The following is a 27,009-nucleotide window of genomic DNA, read 5'->3' as shown; positions in this document are numbered from 1 at the left end:
TCACTGCCTCAAAGAGTTTGCAATCTAGACAGGCAAAGCATGGAAGAAAGGCAGTGTCCTTCCCCTTTCTTTGTGTTGTCAGAACACCAAGGACACCTTTGTAGCCTGCCACAAGCTGAAGGGCTGAATCATTTGCATAAAATAGAACAAATTTCATCCTTTCGGATCACTGCAAGGGGCCAGTGGAGATGGAATATCCCAGCCTCTGTTTGGCTCATGATAGAAAATCGCAGGTTGGGAGTGCAGGCTGCCTTGTGGGTGCCCCTGAGGTAGGGTTTGTATTTATGAAGCAGATTATCCATGCCAGATCACAAGGGTTTTGCAAAAGATAATGATAAATGCTGCACATGGACCTGCTTGGACCTCTTCTTAAGGCCCTTAAATTGTGAAATTCTCAGCCACTCTGGAGCCACAGGAATCATCCTACATCAGGTGAACAGGGAGAAACCCAGCACAATCATTGTAAACAAGGAAAAGGGAGCGGGTAAGTACGGTGCTGGGGAGGAAAAGCTTCTAAAAAGAGAGGGAGATGTTCTCTTCCCGCCCCCCCAAAATCTGTCAGTTATTTGAATTAAGAGCTTTTCAGAGAAGCGGATGTTGAGTTTACCTCCTCCCCTTCCATACTAGCCAGAATTCTTGGTATGTGATATTTGTAGCAGGGGAAATTGTTGTACAGTAATAAATAAATGCTGGTGGCATGAAACTCGTTTGTGTGTCTGTGCACACAGTTGTGTATGTCTGCATGCAGATGGGCTAGACCTAGGATAGGGTTCTGTATCTTGGTGGGTGTTTCTCTTTTGAGACCACAATTCTGTGGGAGCCTGGTGCGTGCATCCTGTGTGTCTGGGTAGAGCAGTCAGGCTGAGGACTTTGCAGATGAGATGGCAAGTGACTGTAAAGCAGTGATACACTTAAAAGGATGCTGAGTCCACTCCATTTTTATAACTAACTTTAAAAAAAAAAATCTTCTGGTAGACTCACGCTTTTCATATATTATAATCTGGATTTTTCTTTTAAACTACAATCTAAATTGATTTTACACAAGGTTTTGTCAAATACGCAAAATGAACAAGCTCAGAAAAAACCTAGAGGGAAATAACTGTTCTGCTAATGTCTTTCAGTTCTAGTGATCTTGAATGATGCTAGTGATTAGAGGGCACCAGTTTTCAGGGAGAAATGTTTATTTTTTTCTCATCCAAGATGATGGTGTCCCCCTTTTTAAATGTGGCTACACCAAAGTCCTTGTAGATGGTCTTTCATAATAGCCCAAAATCAGGGGTGTTGGCTTAGAATTTAATGTCAATATGAATGCACATCTGCTGTTTCCATAAGTCATGTAAACTTATAATCATTAGAGTATCACGTTTCTGTGGGGGAAAAGCCATGCTGTTGACTTGTATTAGCCTATTAGGCATATCTAGGGGAAGCTCAGTGCATAGCACCAGTCAGCTCTTGCCAAGATTCTGTTTTTAGGAAGTAAAAATAGCCTGTGCCGTAACAGTGTCTTCAGTTCAGCTGTAGTAGGTTGAAGTGCTGAATGAAGGACCAAGCAAAAAGGTTTGTCGGAAGGATTTTGTTGGGCAAAATATAAAGTAGATGACTGCTTTCGGCCTTGAATGTTCTGTGGGTGTTAGACATATAATTGAAGATCTCTTAACCAGGATTATGCTTCTGTTATTTATTTTTCACAGGATCTGTGCGGGTGGAGTGGGGAGGGGAGAGGTCGGAAAGGTCTGGCTGCTGGCTGCCCTTTTGTTCTGTTAATCTAACGTACGCTGCCAACAGCTAATAGAGAATCTTGCTAGCTCACGGAGCAAGGTCTGTGTTTTTAGAGCAAGGGGATCTGATTCCTGTCCTTACTGCTGTAATACAGTTCCCAGTACTCTGACAGGATACATAGTGGGAGCTGTGACATCTGCTGTGACCACAGACGTATTACAGTGCTATTTGATCCTGTGGTAGCCTTTGGAATCCAGCCAGTCTTTCTCTCTTAGAATGCGTCTGTCTCAGTCCATTTGCTGCCTGTTAGTGTTAGCTGAACTAGATTGTGACTTTTATACATATGCATCTCTTCTTCTTGTAGGGTTTTTGAATGGTACTGCCGGCTCTGTTGTCCAGTCTGATTTTTGCTGTGGTTTATTCGGACTGAAATGGCAAATTCTCAGCCCATTAATCAGATAAAGTCAGAGACTGAAAGACCCAGTCCAGAGTCACCAGCAGCCTTTGAAAACAATGAGAAATCTTCAAAAGGGTCAACACGCCAACTTCAGGAGAGGGCTGAAGCATCACCCCAGTCCGCAGGGCCTGCTCAGACCTCGCTGTCTTCTCAACAAGTGTCCGAGGATGCCTCTAAGCAAGCAGCAAGTATACTTTGGCAGTATAAACTTCCAGATATCCCTTCTTCCTCTGATGTATTGCCACCGGCACGTGATGTTCCAGCAAACAGTTTAGCAAGGCCTTTCTCTCAAGGTCCTCTTCCTTCATCAAATCAGCAGTTAAAGCTAAAGAATTCCATCTCCAGAGAAAAGCAGGAGCAGTTTATAGAACACACTCGGGCACAGCTCAAAAGACAAGCAAGGGCAAAATTTGTACTGGGCTCTTTTGAAGATAACTCCTCTGATGATGAGCTTGTTGCCGGATCCTTTAAAGTCACTAGCAGAAGCAGTAGTGTGGCGAGCATTGGTTCCTCCTCCTCTTTTGAGTCTTTTTCACTAACATCACTGTCAGAGTCCGGATCTTCTTCCACAACCATGAGGTAAAGAGCCCTTAGATTTTTTTTTCAGCTTCTTTTGCTCAGAACCATTTATAAATAAGTGCAGGGGAATGTGGGAAATAGGAATCAGTTATAAAATGAAAAATTACCCCAAATTCCCATTCCACGCACATTTTACTGGTTATAGCTCTTTTTTTAATGAAATTTTGTTTTTCAATAGAAAACTTTTATTATCCATGAACACAATTGGGGTGCTGGAGTTTGAGTAGAACCTCCCTTAATCTACACTTTGCTGGTCTCTGCATTTTATAATGTTGCCCCCAAACACCAACGTCTTAGCCAAGGTTTCAAAGGGGAGCCAGCGCTATAGCGAGCACTTGCATTGCTAAATCTAAACCTGAGCTACACTTCACAGCAGCTCATGCGCTGTGCTTTGTGGAATTGGCGCCTCACTCACTAATTTGCAATTGTCAGTAATCCCCAATAGTTGTCCTGGTCACTAGTGCAAATTAGCAAGGTCATGCTGGCTTCAAGAGGCTTTTTATGCATATTACAGCGTTGCAAAGTCCAAGGAGCTGTTTGCTGGTGCATTAAATTTATTACATGTGGACTGGACAGGTGGGGGATTAATAATAGGATATGGAACTGCAGAGTGTAGTCTGCCTAGACTTGCCACCTCTATGTTAAGCCTTGAGGTGTACACGTTGCTGGGTTTCTGAGGGGCCTTTCAGGTGAGCTTGGAGGAGTATTTAGTACCCCTGTTTGAATTAGAAATGGATCTGGACTGGGATACCTGTTCTGAAGAGCCCCTACCTGTGATACTGATGCAAATGTTGCATCTCAGACCCATCTCTAATTTGAACTAAATGCCACTGTGTAAAGTCTATTGTTGATTTGTTTTCAGAATGGATATAAAATAAAAAACTCGGTGCAGCGGTTTGAGGCGGTGTAGCTCCAAGAATTGTGTTCAGTGTCTATGCAGAGAACTGTCTTTCTCCTCTCTGCACATGTTGCGTACATACGATGCATGGGAGCAGAGGTGCCGGAACAGTTCTCAAAGGGCCTTGTTTGTGCTCAAGCACTGCCAGAGCCAAGCGGCCTCAACTTAACCAGCCTGCTCTTGCCAATGAGCTGTGCCGTGACTTTTGTCTGAGGAGAGAGGTCAGAGAGTTGCAGCTTGGATTCAGCAGCTAGGGAAGTCATCCTAGTTCTTGCTAACGGGGGCTGCTCATGGCAGGTTAGTCATCTGTCTGGGATTCTTTAGAACAGCCTTGAATTATTTCACCCAACTCTGTAAAGTGTTTAGTAGGATTAAAAAAAAGTCCAGAATTACATGACAAGAAGAAAAGATTTTAGCTGAATTAAGTAACTTAAAATGAGAGAAATAACGTAAGGTGTATTTTAACCATTGAACTGCGCTGAGGGACTTGGTTGATACGTCAGCTTGGCCTGAGTTGCCCTGCCAACCTTTGTAGCTTTATAATCGTGTGTGTGTGTGTGTGTGTGTGTGTTTTCTCACTGACTGACTATGCAAAGGAAAGAAAGTGACTATACACAAAGTACTGTCAAAAGCACAAAGGAAACACTGCAAAAAAATAGATTTTTGTCTTCCCCAATCTCTTTCCAGGTTTGTTATAACAGATATTATTTGCAATTGTTTAAAAAATATCAAATGTAAATGTGCTTTTTTTTGTCCATTGGATGTGCCCCTTTAAACACAGTCACTAAAGTTAAAATCAGATCACTTCTTTGTTTTCTCTTCTGCTTTTTCTTTCATTTTGTTTTTTCCCTTGTGTACTTGTGGCTTTTTTTCTTCTTCAAGCATGCCATCTGTTGGTCTGTGCAAATGTTGCTACCTTGTCACTGCCAATAGTCACCATGTGGGCCAAAAATCTGCCCCCGGTTACCCTCATGTTAGCCTCACTAATAGATTTGTATGGAAGTAATTAAGGGCAGAATTTGTCTCACTGGTGGGAGGATAAGACCATATTTAATACAAGGTAACATTATTGTGTTTGTTGCACTTACACCATACAGATAAACTCTAAGGTATTTGTTTTGCTCAGTAACTTTGCAATTTTATTTGGGCTAACTCTGGGCATGATTTTCAGACACTGTAAGCACACACGGTAAGTGCACAGTTAATGGCAACTGCATGTGCAAATATGGTGATTGCATACACACGTGTGCCTAGTTAGTCGATTGCCCCTGCTGTTAGATCGGTATACAGTTGTGTTAATATGCGTTGTGCCTATACTGTCTGAAAGTCCTGGACTCAACTGACCATGATGGAATTTTAAGGAACCATTTTCAGTAATTATTCTAAATAAATCTGCAGTGCACTGTCAGGGGTGGGACCTTTACACTCTCCTAGCAGCATCATTTAGTCAGGGAGATTTGGCCAGAATTAATTTAAACTTTTTTGCCCTCCTAATCCAGGTAGAAATACAGCCTTGTACGGTGTATAACTTAATCGTGTTATTCCCTGTCTTTGGACTACACCAAAAGTAATACTTAATTCAGAAATTTACAACAGTATTTGACTATCTCTGTTTTGAGGTGGGGTGGGGAGAGGGATGCTGTTCAGACACTGGAATGAGTAAAATGAAGACCACCTGCCAGACCTTGTAAACGCATGGTTTCTGAGTGTGTTGAAACAGCTACCAGCTGTTAATAAATGATGTGTATCCCTTTAAGAGAGATTAATAAGGTGACCTGGGGCTGAGTTAGACTTGAGGCAAAGGGCTTTTTTCCTCCGATCTTGGATCAGCGGATTATACCATTGTGTGGGGTTTACCTGCTCTGTAGCTGCTGAATTCTTGCACTTAGTCGTAAGAGGTAAGAGAGCTTTTAAAACCCTAAATGAGAACAATACACAGATGTGAGCATTCGTGAACTGCTTGTCACCCAACAGTGGGAGCCTGTGCCTTAAGTGATCACAGTGTTTGACTGTTTGGTGAAAGTTTGGGCTTGATCCTGTGAGGTGCTGAGCACCCCCATTCCTGTTGAATCCAGAATCTGCTCAGCACCTTGCTGGGTCAGATGCTTAGAAAAAGGAGTTGCTGTTAGGAAGGGAGTCATTCAGGTTGGATTTTTATTTCTCTTTTTTGGGATCCCAGACCCTCAGCATGACACACAAGTTACTTTTGTGTGTGATCTTTGGTGACCGGTTGTATTCCCCACTCCTATCCATGGAGATGGTCAAGCAGAATTTTATCTGCTGGCACTGCTGCTTGTGGGAACTCTCAATACCCTTCCTTCTGTAGCAAAGGAAACTGCACCTGCCAGGGCGCTTTCAGCTGCTAGTGCAAGAATCATAAAGCAGAAAAAAATGTTTACTTTTCAAATGTGGGAGAATGTGTGTGTGACCTGGTGGCTAGAGTAGGGAACTGGGATTCCTAAGATCTATTCCCAGCTCTATCACCAGCTTCTTCTGATGGCCTTGGGTAAATTCGCTTCATCTCCTCGGACCTCAGTTTCTAATTATGCTGATCTAACTTGCAGGCAGGGTAGTGAGGATGAGTGAATTGCTGTTAGTAAATTATCGAGATCCAGAGACGAAAGGTGCTGGTGTTAATGGAATCAAATCTGCAGTCTTTCCTTGGGCAAAATGCTCGAGCTGCAGATTTGGCCCTGATCTTGCAAATGTCAGCGTTACGTATTAATTAATAACTTGTTTCTAAAGCGCCTCCCGCTAAGGCACATGAGGGGCTGAACAAATAAATGGGAGGTGATACAATTAAAACAGCTTGCAAACTAGACAGTGCTGTTGTTATTGCAGTAAAGCACAGACTGGGTGTGGAACAGTGTCCTCATTTTAAAAAAAGAGGAGTCCTGCCTTGGGTCTGCTCTTAACTCCTTGGGTTACCTGTTGCTAAAAAGTGAGAATGATTAAGCTGTGTGGGGAGTCGGAGAGGGGTGAAGGACAGGGGAGGGAGTGGGAGCCATACCCTTGGGGCCGTGAGAGCAACAGCCTCCTCGCCCACCAACCTTAGGTGTAAAGAGGAAATCCACAGGCAATGGGAGTTACCAGAGTACTGATCCTGCTCAGGCACCTCGCCAGGGAGGGTTTTTGAAAGCCAGCAGGGCTGATGCTATCTCCAGAGGTAACCTTTATAGGCCTGATGCTGCACCATTGACCTCAGTGGGCGCAGGATCCCAGCCCCAGGGTGTGCAGGATGGGTGCAGCGTCCTCACGGCTGCTTGCTCTAGCATTTGTTCCTCTTCCACAGCATGAGAACAGGGACATGGGCAGGAATAGTAGCTTTCCCTGTTACCTGGTGAAGGGACCATTCATTTAACCCCCTCCCAACATGAGCATCCAGCATTCAGTTGCCCGCTTGTATGTGTAGCTTGGAGCAGACCAGCCATAAAACAATGAATCCAATAGGCCTATCTTTATTCATTTACCAGGGAGGGGAGCTTGCTCTTCAGATAATGCACTTTGCTTTTTCAGTGCTTATCGTTTCTAGGGCTGGGCATGCTATGGAGGTGGGATCTGGAGTCAGACATGGGCTCCTGTGAGGTGTTTGATTGAGGTTTGGACCCAGAGTTACAGTTCAAGCCCCACCCTGCTCATTGCATCTGTTCTTGCCCTGCATGTAGGTTGTCATTGACATGAGCTAGCTTCCTGCCATGGCATGAGCATGTTATACATAGTCCTGTGATAAGACTGATAGAGTAGTTTGCAGCATGAAACAAAAATGACAGCAAATCTTTCAAATCCATTTTCAAACACACTTCAGCCATGATGCCTGGGAGAACTTAACCAACATTTCATAGCTAAGCTGGGCAGAGGTCATCATTTGTTTATATAATTATGAAATTAACTAAAAGGTGGCAAATGATTTAGTCTATAAAATTATATGTATTTGATTCTCTTTCTCTTCTTCCCTTTGTAATTCGTCCATTGTCTGCAAGCTCTTCAGGGTAGGGACCATAGCTAGCTCTGTTGATGCATCACCCTGCACATTGGAAACACCTGCACTGATGCAAATTTTTGTCACTTGAACCCTGTCAGGAAATGCAAAATGTTAAGGCTTCAGGTCAAGGCCATCTCCCTGCCTTTGCACATACACATGCACTGTATATAGTAAGGGTAGAGTTGGCTTCAATCCTTACTTCCACCCCGTCCCTACTTTGATTTTGCAAAACAAAACTCTGGTCTCTGTAGGTATCTGGTAATGGTGAAACTGCTCTGAGCTTCTGTTGCTTTAAGAGAGAAGTGAGCGGAGGCAGCCCAAGGTCATGTTAGTAAAGTTCCTAATCTGTGCCACATGGTGCTGCTAAAGAGTTCGCTGTTACTACTCTAGCTGGAAGGGGAAGAAATGGGGGCAGGGCCAGGGAAGAGAGACCAAGACATGGAGGAGGAAGAGGAAGCACTGGGGCTAGACTCTGCAATGGAACCCATCATACATTTAATTCCAGAATGGAGGGAGAAGATGGGTCCAGCTTCAGCTGGTTCCATTGTCTGAGAAGGTTGGCACCTGGGATGAAAGAAATGTTGTACCTTGAAAAGGGAATCAGCATGCAACTTTCCTAACAGCTGGAACTTTTCTCCTCTTAGCAAAACAACAGGAGGCAGCTGCTGCTTTCTGATGCATGTCTAGGGTTTTTCTTTACCAGTTTCCTAGTTCTGAGTAGAGTTCGAGTATGAGTCCTTGTACTTGTTGAGGTGTGTGCAGGGAAGCCCTCCTTGAAAGTTAGCGGTCGTGGGTCGCTGTTACGTAAACACTGCCTTCTGCAAACTGCATTGACTGTTTTTATTTTCTGATTAAATGTGAAAGTGAATGAATGTTTGTGCAGTGCTGTGAATGTACAAAACAGTCCATGTGTTTAGAAAGATTAAGGCAGCAGCTTTTCTTGTGCATCTTTTTCTCTTTAGTTTTCTGAGGGTGGCAATGAGTTATCTGTGGTTTTTCTCTGCACTGAAAAATATTTTTCGTAGCATGTCATGGGTTCTTTTTACTGCTGCATTTGTGCGAGATGCTGTCAAACTAAAAATCATTTATTTGAAAAACAAACCCAACTTCCCTGCATTTATTAAAGTTAAAACCTTTTAAAATCAGACTTTTTTATACTGTTTGTTTTCTTTGAATTTCAGGAAGCTGGGACAATGAAAAATGAACGGGTCAGTTTCTCTTTAGCTGCTACTCTGTTTCATCATGTCCTGCTGTAGCATAGCCCTGCATTGTTTACACACTGCTCTTTGCAGGCTGGGGTTGATATTGAAACAGTTCTCACTGAAATGTAAAAGAGTATTCTGGGAGTTTGGGGGAGGGAACTTTTGGGCATGTTAGCTTTGGAGAAATTTTATTTTGTTGTATGAGTTAGCAATACAGTCATAACTTTATTGCAAAGCTCATTATTTGGTGCTTTCCTTAAAGCCCCACTTCCTGGAAGCCTTTTCTGATGGGAGAATCTCTGATTTCATTGGGAGAAGGGTGGGGGTAAGTTTTTGGCTCTTAAGGTTGCAGAGAAAAACTTAAAACTATGAGCCCTAGATTCTCAAAATCCAGAAGACAAATAAAAAGAACCTGGAGTGTAGTATTTTAAAAAGTCCTGGCATTTATAAGCCACTCTTATGACTTTTGAACACTTGTGGTTGACACTCCTGGAGTAAACACAATCTGAATAGGTGGGCCTTAGCTACCTGCAAGTATTCCTTGGATCATTAAGAATTCCTATCCATGAAATTTACATGAGAATGTTGTCTGAGTAAGTTTTGTAAAGGAAAGGGTCAAGTCCTACAAAGCCTTTGCAAATAGACTCCTTGACTGGAGTTAAAGGCACTGAGATTACTTCTGTGAGTAGGAATTGTTCCTATGAGTTTGTTTCCAGGCCTGGGGGTCGGGGGACAGTATTCTGCCCAGTACTTAGTGACCGATAAGAAAATGAGTATTATACTGTCAGCATGTTTGATTTCCTGTTCAAAGCTATATGCTTGTTTTTCTTTTGTGTCCTAGGCACAAATAGCATTGTTTATTTGATTGCTGCGTGCTGATTGCATGACTAGCAAGTGCCCTGATCCTGCAATATGATGTGCATGGGCAGAACCGTGCTTACTTCAAAGCGCCTCTCTTATTCAGTGAGGCTCCTGCTGGTTGAAGGCTTGGTCTTTTCATGCTTCCATGGAAAAAACAACAAAGCATGTGGCAGAGAAGCAGGATGGTCTTGAAGACTGAGCATGGACCTGGCCACTAGTCCCAGCACTAGTGTTGATTTGCTGTGTTTCCCTCTGACAAGTCACATAGCATCTCTGTGCCAGAGCCTAGGGCAGATTTACACTTCGAACGCTGCTGCTGTAACGCTTGAGGGAAGATGTTACTAATGCTGATGGGAGAGTTCTCCTCTCAGCGTCGGTCGTGAATCCACTTCCGCGAGAGGCAGTAGCTGAGTTGACTGGAGAAGCCCTCCCATCGACATAGCACTGTCTACACCTTGGTTTAGGTTGGTATAACTGCAGCGGTGCCTTTTTTCACACCCCTGAGCGAAGTAGTTATACAGATGTCAGTTTATCTTGTAGAGCCGACCTCAGTCTTCTCTTCTGTGATTTGGAGATAAGAAAGGCCTACCACATTGCGTGGTTGTGAGACTTAATAACTGTGTGAAAGGTCGTGAGTAGGTGCAAAGTATGGTTATAGTAAAAGCATTTATGAGTCTAGCTGTGTCTGTTGCTATTGCCCATTTGCTGCCTGAGGTTATTGAATTCATGATGTTTAGTTCCCTCTCTGTCTGTTCTAAAACACAGCTCTGCACCTTCCTTCTTTTACTCCCTCACCCTACGTTTTAGCTTTTACGCTTTCGATTTCAACAAAGCCCATTCATTTCTGATAAGCCAAGCTCTTGTTTATACCATATGCAGTGTTTTTGTAGCTGTGTCGGTCCCAGGGTATTAGAGACATATGGTGGGTGAGGTAATATCTTTTATTGGACTAACTTCTGTTGGTGAGCTAGACAAACTTTCGAACTTGCACAGAATTCTTGCTTGAAGTCTGGGAAACGTATTCAGAGTGTCACAGCTAAATAGGACGAGGTGGAACAGATTGTTTAGCATAAGTAGTTATATTTCAAGGGACCTTTCAAGGCGAAGAGGCCAATTACCACCCTTCCACTCATAGGAAGGAAAGAAGGGTGGGGGGAGAGAAGCAGGGGGTTTGTTAGTGGGTTATATAGATTATTGTAATAAGTCATAAATCCAGTGTCTTTTTTTTTTTTTTTAATCCATGATTTTTAGTGTCTAGCAAAACTATGAATTTAAGCTCCCAAGCTCATCTTTTGAAAGCATTGTGTGGGTTTCCTTTGAGGATGAGGACTGATAGGTGAGACAGAGTGATCACTCTGTGAAAAGTGTTCACCCATAGGGGATGTGGTGTTTTTGTCTTTTATCATTTTCCTGTGTGAGTTCATTCAAGAGTGTAATGATTGTCTGGTTTGACCCACAGTTGTTGGGGCATTTAGTGCACTGGATGAGGTACACCACATGTTGTGATAGGCATATGTAGGACCCATGGATCTTGAAAGGCACATTGTGGGGGTTATTGATCATTGTAGCAATGGAGATATGGCTGCAGGTTTTGCATCTGTTGTTTTGGCAGGGTCTGGGACCGCTTTGAACTGGGGTGTCATGATCTGTGGTTATACTGTCTGACCGGAATATATTCAGGAAGTGACAGTCACCATGGAGGTACATCTTCTACACTTGCTGTACCCTTTGTGGTACCTCTGTTAAGATTGCTGAGAACAACTTACTCAAATCCTTACATTGTCTGGCAGCTGCAGTTAGAAAGATTGGAAGCGCAAGGTGCAGGAGTTCTGGGCGGAGCAGCAGCAGGAAGAGATCAAGAGCTGAGATGAGCTTCTGATCTGGTCAGATGGCAGCAGTAGTAGAGAAGCATAAGTGATGATGGGGCTGAGCAAGGGCCTAACAGTGACAGAAGCAATATAGCTGGGTTGGAGGGATTCCACTGTATTCCAAATAGGTTCTTATACAGGACTCTGGCAGGCTGGAGCAGCAAGCCCTAGGTTGAAATAAAACTGGCATAGGCTGCTGCTCTCAGTCTGAAGACATAGTGGTTTTGGCGATAGCTAATATGGAGCTATGTAGGGAATAAATGTAAATGAATATATTGTGTTTTGGGCCAGTTTATCACTCTCTTACGTCTTGCAATGATACTAAATGGAGATTCTAGCTCGATCTGCTATCAAAAGGGTGACCAGGAGGTCTCTCTCTTTATTTGATATGCAGCTTATTCTGTGCTGTTATGGGCTTTGCTAATGGGAAAACTGCAGGGAATTTTTCCATGATGACATAATATTCCCCCTAATTACGCACAGTGCGTAGTATTATGTATACTTGTGACCAAAGAATTGTTGGCTGTATCCTATCAGTCGGTCCTCTTCCACTGTTGTTTAAAAATAAGATGCAGTTAGGAACTTGCTATGAAAATTGACAGTCTCATCTAAAGCTGTGGGACATATTCACCCTGAACATTGTGTTTTTCATTGGTTGGAGGTCCTGTAACTTTTTTTTATCAACGGTTCTGATATTAAAGTATCAATCCAGCTTTAATTTCCTTTTTAATGTGGGAGGAACTTTCCCATGTTTTAAAGGGCACATGGAAATGTCAAGATTTGTCAGTATCAGCAACAGAGAAATGCTGCATTTAATGCATCCTGTGTAGGCAATAATTAACACTGTAATGCATTCTGCTTAATTTGCGTAGCTGATAACTGGATCACATCCATGCTGCTTGACTGACCCTGGTTTAGTTGTCATGATGTTATTGCATTGTAACTGGGTCCCCACACACCGTGGGATTCACAGCGACCAACCCCTAGGGCCCGAAGCACAGAACAGAGCACACAAGTGGGTGTCTTAATTTAGATGCCCAAGTTTGATAAATGGCTTCTCAGATCACAGCTTTAATTCTGCCCATTTTAAATCCCTCCCCTTCTTATCTATCACAGTTCTTATTTAGGTTTCTATACATGGTATTCAGAACAATGGACTAAAGATATGTGTACTATGCACAAGCTTACCAATGACTTACTGGTTTAGCTTTTCACACATGGCTTTCCAGATGTTAAGGATGAGATTTAGTGTGCCTGTAAAAAAAAACGGCTGTGATTTTAATTTTTCTCTTATGCATTTTCTCTGTGTAACGATTGCTGGAATACTAGACAAAGGTTCAGAATAATTAGATCTGGTTGAATCCAAAGAAGAGAATTGTGAATAATTTAACTGAAATTGTTATGTTAAAATTTGTTGGCCGAACTGTGTACAAAGAATAATTTTGACCAGCTCTAGGGGCAGTGAAAAAGCAGCTTGTCTCTGGATGACATGCTTTGCGTGTTCCTGTCCTAACTGTGTCAGACTTGTTCGCATAAGTTCCCACGTACAAGAAGCAATATGGTCCAGCAGACAGGGCATTGGCACTTGGGAGACCTGCCTTCTATTCCTGGTTTTGCCACTGAACTGCTGTGTAACCTGGGCCAAGTCACTTGTCCCCTCTGTTTCCCACCCTTTGTCTGTTTAGAGTGTAAACACTACGGTGTAGCGCCAGTCTCTTACAGTGCCTCGCACAACAGGACTCTGATCTCCATTGTCACCTCCTGGGTGGTACTGTAATACCGATATTAACTTCACACCTCCCCTCCAAGCAGAACAGCACAGTATCTAAACCAAAGCAAAAATATACTCCAGACTTACAGCTGCACACAGTGGGAAACAGCGTTTGTAAACAAGTGAAGCTCAGGCAGCAGCCATGCTATGCCTGGAAAGTATTTCACAGGACAGCTGGAATTCTGTCACATGAAGCACAGTGGGTTCAGAATCTCCTGTTTGTGTCAGTGCTCTCCCAGCCCATGTGCTTCACCACTCCTGTCCAGGGCAGCTGCATTCTGGATTATTGCAGGGTATTTGTTTGGTGACAAGTGGTGATCCACTTCAGTTACAAGATGCAACTGTCTGACAGTGAATCTCAACTCTGCTTGTTGGAGGTGGGCGTGTTGTGGGCTGCACCCTGCCTGGCCGGCAGAAGGTCTGGGGGATCCTAATCTTTGAAGTCTTCCCAGCTGGTTGAAAGATTGTAACACACAACATTGATCATAAAAATGAAGCCGTTTCGGCCACTAGCTTTTCCTTTCCCTCTTTGGAGAGCCAGCCATTAGCCTCTAGTCTAGGCCTAACCTGCCTTTTTAAACCGCAGCCTTAGGTCGTGCTTATTACTTGGCGAGATCTGTGTTCTCCAGTGTATGGAACTCTGACTTTTCTCCTGCCTAAGGAACAGGCGTCAAAGATCAGGCCCCTGCTTGGGAAGAGCCAAACCCGAGGTGCTGTGCACAGCCTGAGTGATTGGGAGTCTGTCTGCAGGGGAGTATCATGGAGGTCCAGATGGGAACTACTAGCTATGTCCCTCTCTGGCTCGCCTGTCAAGCCACCTCCCCCTGCATGTTGGGGGACAGGTGAGCCCCTACAGAGGTGCGTTCCACACCCTCTGTGTGGGTCCCCTGCAAGTTGCCTTCCCTCCACTGGCCTGTGCGGGAGAATTGTACTGGTTCCACTGCCTTCTGTTCTGGCAGAGGTAGAGATACAGTGTGTGTGGGGTAGGGTGCAGGACTTGACCCGGTAAATAAAGTGCTGAATCTGTCCTGAAGTTACAGAAGTCTCAAATGACAATGCCTGCCTTTGAGGAGGTGGGGACAGTGGACACGTGACGGTATCTGGGATCTGGAGATAGTTTGCTATGTAACTGCAAACTAACTTCATGCCAAACCAGGCACTGGAAATGGAATGCTTTCCTGCCAGGAAATGACTCTCTTTCCCCGTTGAAGTTCAGTTAATTTGTAATAGGCTTTGCCTTAGCCAGCACCTTCCACAGCTGTAGAGACCCCCGTGTGTGTGTGTGTGTGTGTGTGTGTGTTTAATAAGCCTCTGTAGTTTGGCAAGGGACTCCGCTGTTGCTGTCGAGTGTTGAGTGGAATCTGCATTTTGTCGCCACTGGGTTCTTACTGTTTCTCTTGCTTATGAGCGGTGTGTTGGCATGTTTCCAGCATTGTGTGATCTGTGACTCTTAGTCCGGCAGGAAGCAGATTAGTATTTGTCATGGCCCTGTCATTATCCCAACTGTAGCTACAAAAACACACTCAGCCTTGTCCATCAACAGTCCTGAAATTCCCCCTTGATTTTGGATGTGTGCGCTTTTGTGGTCTGAAATGCAAACACCAGGACTGCTCTCAGGGTATCCGTATAGTGGTAGAATGGGTTTCCTAGCAGCACAATTGCCTTTTATCAATGGTTTTGAAATCAGTGACATATAGCCATGGTCTTGGTCACTTGGCGTCATTAAAGATATCCTGTTACTTTTGCATAAGAGTAGGGGATTCAGCTTTGAAAAATTACATTTCGCTTATCTAAATTTACTGCTCTCATGTCTCTCAACTGAATACAGTGTTCTACTTCACCCCATGTGTATTGTGCAGTTAAACAGCTGCTGTGTTCTGTCTCAGAAGTGTCTGCCTATTAGTAGTGGGTAAAGCAATTCTTTATATCCTTATTTACCTCATCGCGGGTGTAAGGCTTAACTGATGGATGTTCATTGCTTTGAGACCCTTGCTTGGAGGAGCAAAGTATTATTGCTATGGTTTGTTTTTTATCTTACTAAGTTTTCGGCTGTGGCTTGGCTTGCAAAATTTATTCCTTTTCAGAGTCCCAAGCTTGCCATCAATCTGACTCTGCCATTCAGAACTGTTTGTGTATCCAGAGAGCAGCCTTGCTTTGATGATGGTTTTTTAAAAGCAGTGTTTTTGTACCTGATTCAGGCCTAGCATGTCAGGGCTGCACCTGGTCAAGAGAGGCCAAGAGCAAAAGAAGCTGGATCTCCACAGGGACTTCACCGTCGCCTCACCTGCTGAGTTCGTGACTCGCTTTGGGGGGAACCACGTTATTGAAAAGGTACCTTGCCCTTCGCCCAGTCTGGCGTGTGCTCATGGGGATGTGTGCACTTCCTAGCTCCCTGTGCAGTTGGGATGCTGGTTTCTTGGACTGTTGTTCATATATTTTGTAGGCTCCTGGTAGGGAAGTTCCTAGCAGATTAACATAGGCCAGTTATGTCAAAGCATCAAAATGGACCCTACAAATACAAAACTCTTTGGAACTCATGAGCAGTGTCTCCGCTCTGCAGTTTTTTTAGTATGTTTGCAGACCCACTTCTCCCTATGTCTCCACTGTTGGCCTGAAGAGTCCTTCCCTTTGTCTTCTCATTGTAACCCTCATTTCCTGACTCCCTGTGTTGCATCTCCCATCTTTCTGGAGGGTGCTACTTGTAGAAGCCAGTCAGTTCTAAGCCAAAATGTTTTCCCACCATCCCAAAAGTAAATCTTTTTGGCTCAGACTCTGCATTATGAAGATTGGCAGCAAAGTCACAGCTCTGAGAACCATGATTATTAGCCCTGGTCTACACTTACCTGGAGATTCGGCGGCAGTCGATGGGAGTTACACAAACTACGCAGAGTAGCTTGTGTAACTCCCGTCGACTGCTGTACTTCTCTTCTGCGCGGTGTCTTCACTGCAACAGTTCCCGTCAAGGCAGTGCTACGCTACTTGGGGGGATGGTTTTACTCAGTCGACTTCCTGATCGATTTAGCGGATCTACATTAACTGCTCAATCGATCCAGAAAGATCGATCTGGCGGCGGCGACTTTGCCGCCGTCAGTATAGACATACCCTCTGAAATAGGGATCTAGCCTCATCTCTGGCATTCTAAGGCAGCCTACTCCTGAACTGGTTCAGTTTGATGGGAACAGACATTGCAATTAATTCTCAATGAGTGGCTGAGAGTCCCTCTATGTTTCAGGGTGTTTATGAATTGTATTGCAGACACTGGGCCAGATTCTCCTCTCCATTGTGCCTGGAATAAATCCAGAATAACTACTTTGACTTCAGTGGAGTAACCAAGAGCAGAATTTGAACTTGTGTTTCAGCTTTCCCTCATTTGTGTAGAAAGGGTAACTAGCCTAACTCTTCCTTCATCTGCAGACTACCTGCAAAAGTTTTGCCTATTTGATACAAACTAAGGGCACAGTTCAGCTCTTGGAAGGGAGCTATTGTGAGCTGTGTAGGCTGTTATAATGCATCTTTCCCTGTTTTCTGATATTCTTCTGTCCCTACAAGCATAGATCTTCCATGTTAATAACACTACTGTGTGTAATAACCAACAGACTTGTTACTACATAACTCCTTTCCAGTGATCTAAAGTCTGCAATTTTGGTGTCTTGGCAGAATTTTGAATGAGGTATCAGCCTTTTTACAGTTCCCATATCTGAGCATTAGGGCCAGATCCTGCAAGGTGCTGTGTTCCGGCCTCTGTTTGCGGTGGAAGTGAAGGATCTTTCTGCCTTTTTGCAGGTTTGAGCCCATTCAGATCCAGACGCCTGCCTCTGACCCTTGTGTTTCTTTCTGTCTCTTGTTTCCAGGTTCTGATTGCAAACAATGGCATTGCTGCTGTGAAGTGCATGCGTTCCATCCGCAGGTGGGCCTATGAAATGTTCAGAAATGAGCGCGCGATTCGATTCGTTGTCATGGTTACACCTGAAGATCTGAAAGCAAATGCAGGTAAGTACTAGATCCATAAAATCTAACCTGTACCTGACATTTGCTTCCCCTCTGTCCTTGCGGTACCTATTGCAAGCACCTCCTGGTAGGCGCCGGCACTGCTGCCTCTTTGTTCTCTTCTCAGCACTCATCTGGGAAGTTATGTATCGACTGGTTTTAGTCAGAGGCCATTCAGCACAAGCGCCTGCAGTCATGAGCCAGGTCATCGCCCAATGTTTTCAGTGAGGGTTTCTCCTTTGCATGGACTGTAGGATCAGACCCACTGATAGATTTAGCCTCTTCCCTCCTCCTCCAATCTTTCTTGGGGTCTGGAGTTGTGGTTGCTTTGCAGTTTACAGAGATGCATGCAAGCTTGCCATGGCTGCAGTTCCCTGGGGGAGGGGCCATAATAGACGCTGAAGCGTCAGCTCCGATGCAGTAAGTTTGCTGTGTGTGTTAGTCCCCCGACTAGCCCGCTGCTCTGTACTCTACAGTGAGTGGACTTTCTCTTCCAGAGTACATCAAAATGGCGGATCACTATGTGCCCGTCCCTGGGGGAGCCAACAACAACAACTATGCAAACGTAGAGCTGATCGTGGATATTTCCAAGAGGGTTCCTGTGCAGGTACAGACGGTGGTGCACAGGGGTTTGGGCGTCATGAGTTAGAGGTGATCACTCAAAAGTTATGAACCTGAAGCTCAGGAATCATCCTGGACACAGTTGATGGCCTGGAAACGGGTCCTGGCATTAGGCAGGTAATTCTGGGGGGACAGCCAGAGATCTTAGGGCCTGCCAGTGCCTGTGCAAACTTGATGGAAAGATTTCCATTGGCAACCATGGGCAACGAGAGAGTTAACTATATCTGAAGAGCTGAGGCTACGGCTCCTGATCGTTGGATAATTATTTGCAGTGTCCTGCATTGCAGCTGTGGAGGGGGTCTCGTGGCTAAATTATTAACAGAAATGGCTCTGGAACCATCCCTGCTCTCTTTCTGTCACACACATGACCTTTGAAGACCGGAAGACACCTGTACCTTAGTCTGTGCCCCCAGAGGTGCCCCTTTGGTGCTGTGGCATGTGGGGGAAGGTGCCCCGGGGCTAGATGGCCCCTCTGCTTAGGGTACCATGGCTCAGTCCTTTGAGGAACTGAGAACAAGAGCCACACAGATGGTTACCGCCATGACAGGACAGAGTGGGAGGGGTGAACCCTCAGGTAAATGGCTCCCAGACCACTTAGGCCTTTCAAGCTTGTAACTAATAGCATGGGTTACTCTTGGAGGGAAGCAGGTGGAGCATAGAGAGAGGCCTAAGCTGCAGTTAGGACGTGGAAGTTTGAGAGTGTTGGGATCCGTGTTGCTGATCTGAGCCTGTCTCTTTTAGAGGGCAGCGCAGGATGCTGAGAGCAAAAGACAGGAGGATGCCTGTGCGGACAGCTATCCCTTTATACTCACTGCCTTTTTTTCATCACAGGCCGTGTGGGCTGGCTGGGGCCATGCTTCTGAAAACCCTAAGCTTCCAGAGCTGCTGCAGAAACATGGGGTGGCTTTCCTAGGTAGGGCTCTTGCTTTTTTCCTCAGTGCAGCCCTCTGCTTAAACCAGCAAAACCCATCACTGTCCAAGGGAGTAACGTACCCTGCGTTAACAAAGGTGTCGGGGTCCCTGGCTTCTGGAGGATAGCACTCTTCCCATTTCTGAGTGTGGGGTTTGTGCGTATTGGCTTCACACACACCAGTCTTCTAACATGGGGGTTCTCAACGCAGGATTCATGGAGACCTCCCAGTAACATTCTTTATTTTCCATGTAAAATGTGTGGTTTTACTCAGCTGCGTTTGATGCGAGTGGGGGGGTCAGTGGGATATGGAGCTCCATGTCTCTCTTTGAAAAGTGATTTAGAGCTTCAGGGAGTTTGAGGCACTGACCTCTTCATGTTTTTGTTTCCTGCTGGCTTTAAGGTCCTCCCAGTGAAGCCATGTGGGCTTTGGGAGACAAAGTGGCTTCCACCATTGTAGCCCAGACTGTCCAGATCCCCACGTTGCCGTGGAGTGGAAGTGGTAAGAGCGCTTTCTGCGCGAGAGATGCTTTGTCCGAACTTGGTTTGTGTTAGATTTTTTTCTGTCTCATTTCATAGCTGTCAAACTTATTACAGAAGGGAAAAACTGGGGATCCGACTAGCCAGAGGGATCAGATCATGGCTGGGGTGTCGCCTCTCTTCTTCCCAAGCACATTTAAATGCTCACTTTTCTGTCTGCCACGAACAGCCAATCCACCATTAAATTGCCAGTTCCAGTTGCTGTATAAAGTAGGGGTTCTGTGAATCCTCATTTTTTCCCCTTTTCTCCTCCGAATCTTCAGTTCTCCTTCTCTGTCTTGATGTGTCTCTTCTTCCATGGGCCTCGACTGTTGCTTTTACCCTTTATAAGTAATTTTTTATCCTGTCTTATTTTTTTTCCAAACTCCTCTATTCGTAACCACTTCCTCCTCCTGCCTTAGCTGTTCTCCCTTTATATATTCACCTTCATTGTTTTCTCCCTTCCCTCTTCTGTGTCTCATTCCCCTCTGTTTCTGCTTATCTTGTGTCTGCCCTTCAGCTCTCTAGGGGTGGGGGCTTATTTCCTGATCTCTCCCACAGTACAGGCAAACGGAGGGCAGAGAAAATTTACGGGTGTTGCTGCCCACGAGTCAGCTCAGCTTACAGCCCTGTGGCTTTTGATGGCTCAATATTTATCAGACTTGAGATACTAATCTGAGATCTCTGCCGCAGTGAGATTCCCAGGTGCGGCACAGCCAGAGGGCTGCCAGATCCCAATTTGTTTAAAAAAAGAGCAGGAACGATTTTAAAAAAACCCAAAACACACGGGTAATAGCAACACTGAGATCTCTGGATGTTTGTTCTCTGGCTCCGGGCTGCTCTCCCATGTAACAGAGCTTTGGGGAAGACACCTGGACCCCGCTAAATTGGGCCTTGTTGCTCTCCAGACAAACTCTGCACCCCTGCTTGCTTTCCCATGTGATTCATAGTGGAAATATGGCTGTAGTAGTTCCTGTGGCTGGGCTGTTGGTAAGAAAGCTTCAGTAACTTGCCAAATCCAGCCATGTGCTGTGGGTCTCCGAGGCAAGAGAATGAGTTTGTAAGGTCCCTCTGTAACCATGTGCCCCTCTGCTGCATTAAGGCATTCTGAGGCCAATGTTTAATTCTCTAGGTCTCGTGGCAGAATGGACAGAGGAGGATTGTGAGCAGCAGAGAACAATCAGTGTCTCCCGAGAGACTTATGCACAAGGCTGCGTGAAGGACGTGGATGAAGGCTTGGAGGTAAAGATCCCAGCCCAACAGTGGCTCAGTTCTCAGTTCATTTTATTTGAAATAGTAAACAGGGAATCATCATCCACCTGGTGTGTTTCCAGGGACATCCTGCAGGGATCCATTCTTGGTCCTACACTGATTAACATTTAAATCAATGACCTGGAAGAAAACAAAATCATCGTGCTAAAGCTTGCAGGTGACACACAAATTGGGGGAGTAGTAAATAATGAAGAGGGCAGGATACTGATTCAGAGTGATTCGGTTCACTGGTAAATGGGCACAAGCAAACAATATGCATTTTAAATATGGTTAAATGTGCACATCTGGGAACAAGGACTGTAGGCCATACTTACAGGATGGGGGACTCTATCCTGGACAGCAGGGACTCGGAAAAAGATTTTGGGGTGGGGTGGATAATCAGCTGAGCATGAGCTCCCAGTGTGATACTAAGGCCAAAAGGGCTAATGTGATCCTGGGATGCATAAACAGGAGAATCTTGAGTAGGAGTAGAGAAGTTATTTTACCTCTGTGTTTGTTACTGATGTGACCGCTGCTGGAATACAGTGTCCAGTTCTGGTGTCCATTCTCAAAAAGGATGTTTATAAATTGGAGAGGGCTCAGAGAAGCGCCACAAGAATTGTTAAAGGATTAGTGATAGACTCAAGGAGCTCATTCTATTTAGTTTAGTAAAGAGAGGGTTAAGGATTGACTTGATCACAGTCTATAAGTACCTACATGGGGAACAAACATTTAATAATGGGATTTTCAATCTAGCAGAGAAAGGTATGACACGATCTGATGGCTGGAAGTTGAAGCTAGACAAATTCAGTCTGGAAATAAGGTGTAAATCTTTAATGGTGAGAGCAGTGAACCAATGGAACAATTTACCAAGGGTCATGGTGGGTTAAATCAAGATTGGGTGATTTTCAAAGCTCTGCCCTAGGAATTATTCTGGGGAGGTTCTGTGATCTGTTTTGTACAGGGGGTCAGACTAGATGTTCACAGTGGTCCCTTTTGCCCATACAATCTATGAATCTATTCCTTATTTGGATTCCTAATAGGAAGGGCCTCTCCAGAGCGCTTCGCCCCAAGTGTATGTCACAGAAACAAAACAAATTTCAGCAGTGACTTTCACACCCCTAATAGCCAGTCGAACCGAGCCCCCTACTCAATACAGTGTTCCCTTCCCCAATGAAGATCCAAACTCTCACTACACCTCACCACCTGCAGCAGCCTGTGCAAAACAGAGGTACCCTGAAGTCCCGTCGCTGGGACTGGTTTGGATCAGAGCTGATGGGAGCTGCTTCCAGAGCTGAGCACTCCTCCCAGAGGCTGATCTGCCACCAGCGCCCTTTCTGTTAAATTGAGAGGGATTCGATGAGTGCCACTGTGTGTGTTGTGTTTGTGCTGGACAAATTGAACTCCAGGGTGAGGGGGCCCGACTCCATGGGCTTAGATGGGAGCCGAACCCACTTACTCCAGGGCTGCATTTGGCCCAGAAACATCTAAACCTTTCCCTTTCAACTTCCTGTCCCTTTCCCTCCTTTAGGCGGCCGAGAGGATTGGCTACCCGGTGATGATAAAGGCTTCGGAAGGTGGTGGTGGCAAAGGAATCCGGAAAGTGGAGACCGCGGAGGAATTCACTGGCTGCTTCAAACAAGTGAGAGAGTCTGAGGAGAGTTCTCACCCCAAATCCCGCCTTTTTAATTCACCCCCTCAGACAAGTAAGAGGTACCGAGGAGGACACTGCCTCCTCCATCCCCATCCAAAAGCATACCTGCCTTTTTAACTTCCCCCCAGAAGCACTGGGAAAGCCTTCCGCTCCTTCAGATCCTGCCTTTTAATTTTTTCTCTTTAAAAGTGTATTTAATAGAAGAGTGCTTGTTCCCCAGTGTCCCCTTGACTGATTTCATTGCCGTATATTCGGGGGGGCAGGGTTATCTTCAGTTCAAACACTGTGTTTATATATATTTTTTAAAATGTAAAAGGTTCAATACATAACGGAATCAGGAGCATGAATGATACTTGTATTGGTGCCCAGGCCTGGTGCCAGCCCTCTGCCAGTGGTGAATTTCCCCCCGGGGAATGGGTTTTACACGGGTCATCAATGTCAGGGAATACATGAGCCTAGATCCACCATGTGAATGTGTTTCTCACGCTTGTCTCCTATCCTCCCAGGTACAGAGCGAGGCCCCAGGGTCCCCCATCTTTGTGATGAAATTAGCACAGCATGCCCGGCACCTGGAGGTGCAGGTCCTTGCTGATCAGTACGGGAACGCGGTTTCATTGTTTGGCCGCGACTGCTCCATACAGCGCAGGCATCAGAAAATAATTGAAGAGGCACCGGTGACGGTAGCAGCTCCCTCTGTGTTTGACTTTATGGAGCAAGTAGGTATTCTGGGTCTCTTTGGTGGGCTATGCTGAATGGCTCTGACAGAGAGAGGGGGTGTTGGAGAAAAGGAATCTTATAGCTGATGGTTTTATTTTATGTATTATGGTAATGTTTAGGAACCCTGAGCAAGGGATCAGAGCCCCGTTGTGCTAGGTGCTGGACAGACAAATAATAAAGGAGATGATGCCAGCCACAGAACGCTTACGCTCTACGTATAAATGGAAAGCCACCAGCATGACCTGTTCATATCCCTGTGTACAGCCCTCACGTTTCAGCCAAACGCTTCAAAGCACAAGCCCAAGAGGCTGCCTCATGAGCAGAGCTGTAACTAGGCATTTTAGTGCCTGGTGCAAGCAAACGTATTTGCACGTGGGGGTGAGTGGGCATGTGGTCGGTCGTCCCCCCCCCCCCCCCCCCCCCCCCCCGATCTTTTGGTTGTGCCAGTGAACCCAGACAGGCTCAGTGGTCGATTGAGGTGAGTCAGGGGTGGAGGTGGCGCTCCCTCCCCAAGTCCTGCCATGTGGGGTGGGGCTTTATGTGTCATCCCTGTTGCAGTCCCCATCGGTTTGCATCCTGGTAACTTGCTTGACGCTCACGAGCAAGACTATAAACTTGTGTCCCTTCCCCAGTCTCCTCGAGCGGAGGCTCTCAACCTGGAAGCCATGATCATCTTCCCTTTCTATAGGGATAAAGGTTCTGTGGTAGCCTGGGGCTGTGGTATGGAAACAGTTGAGAACCACTGTCCGAGTGGATCAGCTCTGACCAAAGGGTCTAGCCCTTAATCATGCGAGTGTTCCTTACTTCACAGGCCTCTGTGACTTCTTGTGTGATTTAAGTGATCTTGTCCATGTCATCACCTTTCTGCAATACTCTTCTTGTTTGAGTTTTGCATTATGGTAGCAACTAAGGGCTCCAATCAAGGATCAGGTCTCCATTCTGCTAGGCACTGTAAACAAACAGCCCCATGCTCATCAACATCTCCGTTGAATGAGTGACTCTTAAGGTGGGGGGGTTTGTTTAATTCAATGAGCATTTTTTATCGATGATCTTGATTCTCTGCTTGAAAATTTTTCTAGCTGCCATTATCCACTTATGGTTGCTCTAGAGTTTGGTTGCTCTACATAACCTCTCCCATGTTAAGCACATAATTAAGTAGCAGGCTGAACTTTAAAGTCTTCATTCTTGCAAATTTCACATGGCTTAACTAACAAGGTAGTGGCTTTCCCCACCTCCATCCCCAGGTTACTCTCTGTCCCATCTCCTAATGGCTTCTACTGCTTCCATGTTTCTGTGCTGCTCTCTGTATGGCTCATAGTCAGTTACCTGCCGCACACTAAAGCTACGTAACTTAATGGATCACAGTGGCAAAGTGCTTTACCATTTTAATGTAAAAATTCATTCTCCTTCTTGGGCCTGGGCTTTTTAAAAATGTATTTGTGTTGCTGCGGTGTTTGTCTTTCCCTGATTTGATGTGTCTTGGAAATGTTGCATGGGAGGCATGTCAGAAACATGCATGTAATAGAATCTGAACACTGGGCTCAGCCCTTTCCAGTGGTGGGCTAGCAGGAGCTAGCATTGCAAAAGCCAGATCTGTTTGTGTCGTGTTTTCAGTGCGCAGTACGCCTTGCAAAGATGGTGGGCTACGTGAGCGCAGGGACCGTTGAATACCTCTATAGTGAAGATGGGGACTTCCATTTTCTGGAGTTAAATCCCCGCCTGCAAGTAGAACATCCTTGCACAGAAATGATTGCTGATGTGAACTTACCTGCTGCTCAGCTACAGGTATTTGATATTTGCCAGGAGCTCTTTAGTGTGAGCCATATGCTGTGTGTGAGTTTGGAGCTAGTGAAAGGTACCAGATTGGCAACCTGGGGGAGGGGTGACGTTCTTTCTCTCTCTCGCGCGCATGCTCGCTCTCACACTCTCCATCAACAAGTAGAACATGGGCAGCAGCAGAGCGAGCCCCTCCATGATGTCCCACTCCCAACCCGGAGGAGCCATTTCTAGGAGTGAGAGGAACATTCAGTCTTAGTGCCCCATCAGTCCTGAGCCCCTCAAAAAAATGCTCTGACAAGGTGACCAGTTGGGATGACTGAGCTTAAGCTCACTTCACAGAGGACTCTGAACAGCCGTCAGATGGTTGCCTCCTCTGATTCCTCCTGAAGGGGTTGGATTTGAACTGCCGACCTAGAGGGCGAAAGGCCCCTTGTCCCTTTGCCAGTCCCATCTGATGGGCTCTAACTGGGATGCTGAAGCCTCATTCTAAAGCTAATTTTAGAAGAATCCGAGCCCTTTCTCCTTTGTCTCCTTTTTCTGTTGGTCACTTGTGCAGATTGCAATGGGTATCCCCTTGCACAGAATAAAAGACATCCGAGTGCTGTATGGAGAGTCGCCATGGGCCGATACAACCATCTGCTTTGAGAGGCCCGCCAACACCCCAGTACCCAGAGGCCATGTCATTGCTGCTAGAATCACCAGTGAAAACCCTGATGAGGTGAATAAATGGAATCCTCTTTAAAAAAGCCCTGCTCCAGCCTGGGTCAGTTTAAAACGTTGCCATGGGGGGGAAGGGGAACAGCAAGACCTTGTTGTTAGCAAGATCTGAACTCTTACTGGTGGAGGACTGTTCAAATGTCGGCCGGAATATTGGAGCTATTCCCAGAAGAGATCCGTGGGGTTAATGGAATCTGCGGGCAAACTTATGTAATAGCCGTTGTTTGCATTGGGATTGCTCTTCCCTGACTTGCGCCTGTTTTGTTTCAAGTGTAGACGTCTCACTTTCTTCTCTGTGTGTGTGCCTTTTTTCCCCGTTGACTCTAGGGGTTCAAGCCAAGCTCTGGGACGGTGCAGGAGCTGAATTTCCGTAGCAGCAAGAACGTCTGGGGCTATTTCAGTGTGGCGGCTGCTGGCGGTTTGCACGAATTTGCTGATTCGCAGTTTGGGCACTGTTTCTCCTGGGGAGAGAACCGCGAGGAGGCCATCTCGTCAGTATTGCCTGTCCAGGGGGATTCGCAATGAGCATTCTCTGAGGGACCCAAGTGCCACTGAATGTTGATGGGTTTAGATATAAAAATATTTGGTTTAATCCTAAGCGGCAATGAGCAGCTTCAGCTTTTCTGAGCAGTTCAGCTGTGGACTCCTGACAAAGGGCCCTGCAGGAGGATCATGGAAACTGTTCAAACTCACCTGAAATGTTCAGAAACTGTTGTGTTGATTCAGCTCTGCTTCAGCAAAGCACTTAATGATTAGCTTTAAGTATTGTTCTTAGTGGTATCGGTCATGTGCTTTGCTGAATTGGAGCCCCTCACAGCTATTCTGTTACCTTTCAGAGTAAACAGTTTCCCAGGAGGCCAAAAAATCTCTAGGAGCTGAACATGCAGAGAGGGCAGATTTTTAATAACATACCACTCTGAGGCAGCTTTTGAAAGCTGGCTATCTCTCCCCAGAGTTATAGAAAACTTTTTGTCTAGGGTTTATAAGGCTGCCTATCACCATGGTGTCTGCGAGTTCATATGCAGAATCCCCAACCACATACAGTCTGTGTAGCTTGCTGTATATCTTGGCAGCTGAATAAGAGCGTACATGCATATTAATAGAAATCTTATCTAAAAATGTGGTGTACGTGTTTGTATATTTTGTAATGAGAAGTTTAGCATCTGCTCTTGCACTTTGTGTATTGGATAAATCAGATTTTGGGTCTGAATGGAGTGGGAAGAACACTTTCTAAGGAGGGAAAAGAAATAGTTATGCTGTAGCCCCAACAGATCAGTATGTTTAGCACTGAATATTTATCATGCATCTTAAACTCAATATTGACAGAGTAACTTTTCTTTACAAGGAACATGGTTGTAGCGCTGAAAGAGCTGTCAATCCGTGGGGATTTCAGAACAACAGTCGAGTACTTGATTAAGCTGCTGGAGACTGAGAGCTTTCAGAACAATGAGATAGATACTGGCTGGCTGGACCACCTGATTGCTGAGAAAGTGCAGGTGGGAGAAACTGAGCTCTGA

At 45.4% G+C, this 27,009-nt stretch overlaps 1 protein-coding gene across 5 annotated transcripts in view; it reads left to right on the top strand.

The window, feature by feature from the left end:
• The first annotated feature begins 228 nt into the window (after positions 1-228).
• The window catches only part of ACACB (acetyl-CoA carboxylase beta), a 60,566-nt gene continuing 33,785 nt past the window's right edge, over positions 229-27,009 (top strand). Inside the window, exons 1-14 of one of the 5 annotated variants that reach the window (XM_067539462.1) lie at positions 229-484; positions 2,084-2,755; positions 15,536-15,668; positions 17,189-17,327; positions 17,822-17,931; positions 18,777-18,858; positions 19,259-19,357; positions 20,507-20,616; positions 22,157-22,267; positions 22,786-22,995; positions 24,611-24,781; positions 25,332-25,493; positions 25,820-25,983; positions 26,838-26,988. In XM_067539462.1, coding sequence (XP_067395563.1) covers positions 2,151-2,755; positions 15,536-15,668; positions 17,189-17,327; positions 17,822-17,931; positions 18,777-18,858; positions 19,259-19,357; positions 20,507-20,616; positions 22,157-22,267; positions 22,786-22,995; positions 24,611-24,781; positions 25,332-25,493; positions 25,820-25,983; positions 26,838-26,988 — 2,247 coding nt within the window. In that variant the 5' untranslated portion in view covers positions 229-484; positions 2,084-2,150. Of the gene's footprint in view, positions 485-2,083; positions 2,756-8,084; positions 8,192-8,820; positions 8,844-15,000; positions 15,247-15,535; positions 15,669-17,188; positions 17,328-17,821; positions 17,932-18,776; positions 18,859-19,258; positions 19,358-20,506; positions 20,617-22,156; positions 22,268-22,785; positions 22,996-23,057; positions 23,375-24,610; positions 24,782-25,331; positions 25,494-25,819; positions 25,984-26,837; positions 26,989-27,009 lie in introns of those variants that run through there. The other 4 variants (XM_067539459.1, XM_067539460.1, XM_067539458.1 and 1 more) reach the window with 4 other exon arrangements.

Source organism: Emydura macquarii, unplaced genomic scaffold (assembly GCF_026122565.2).
Source record: "Emydura macquarii macquarii isolate MOO-44397 ecotype Brisbane River unplaced genomic scaffold, CSIRO-AGI_Emac_v2 contig_554, whole genome shotgun sequence".
Classification (NCBI taxonomy): Eukaryota; Metazoa; Chordata; order Testudines; family Chelidae; genus Emydura; species Emydura macquarii.
The sequence above is the reverse complement of the archived record's forward strand: the minus strand, read 5'-3'. Positions and strand labels throughout refer to the sequence as shown.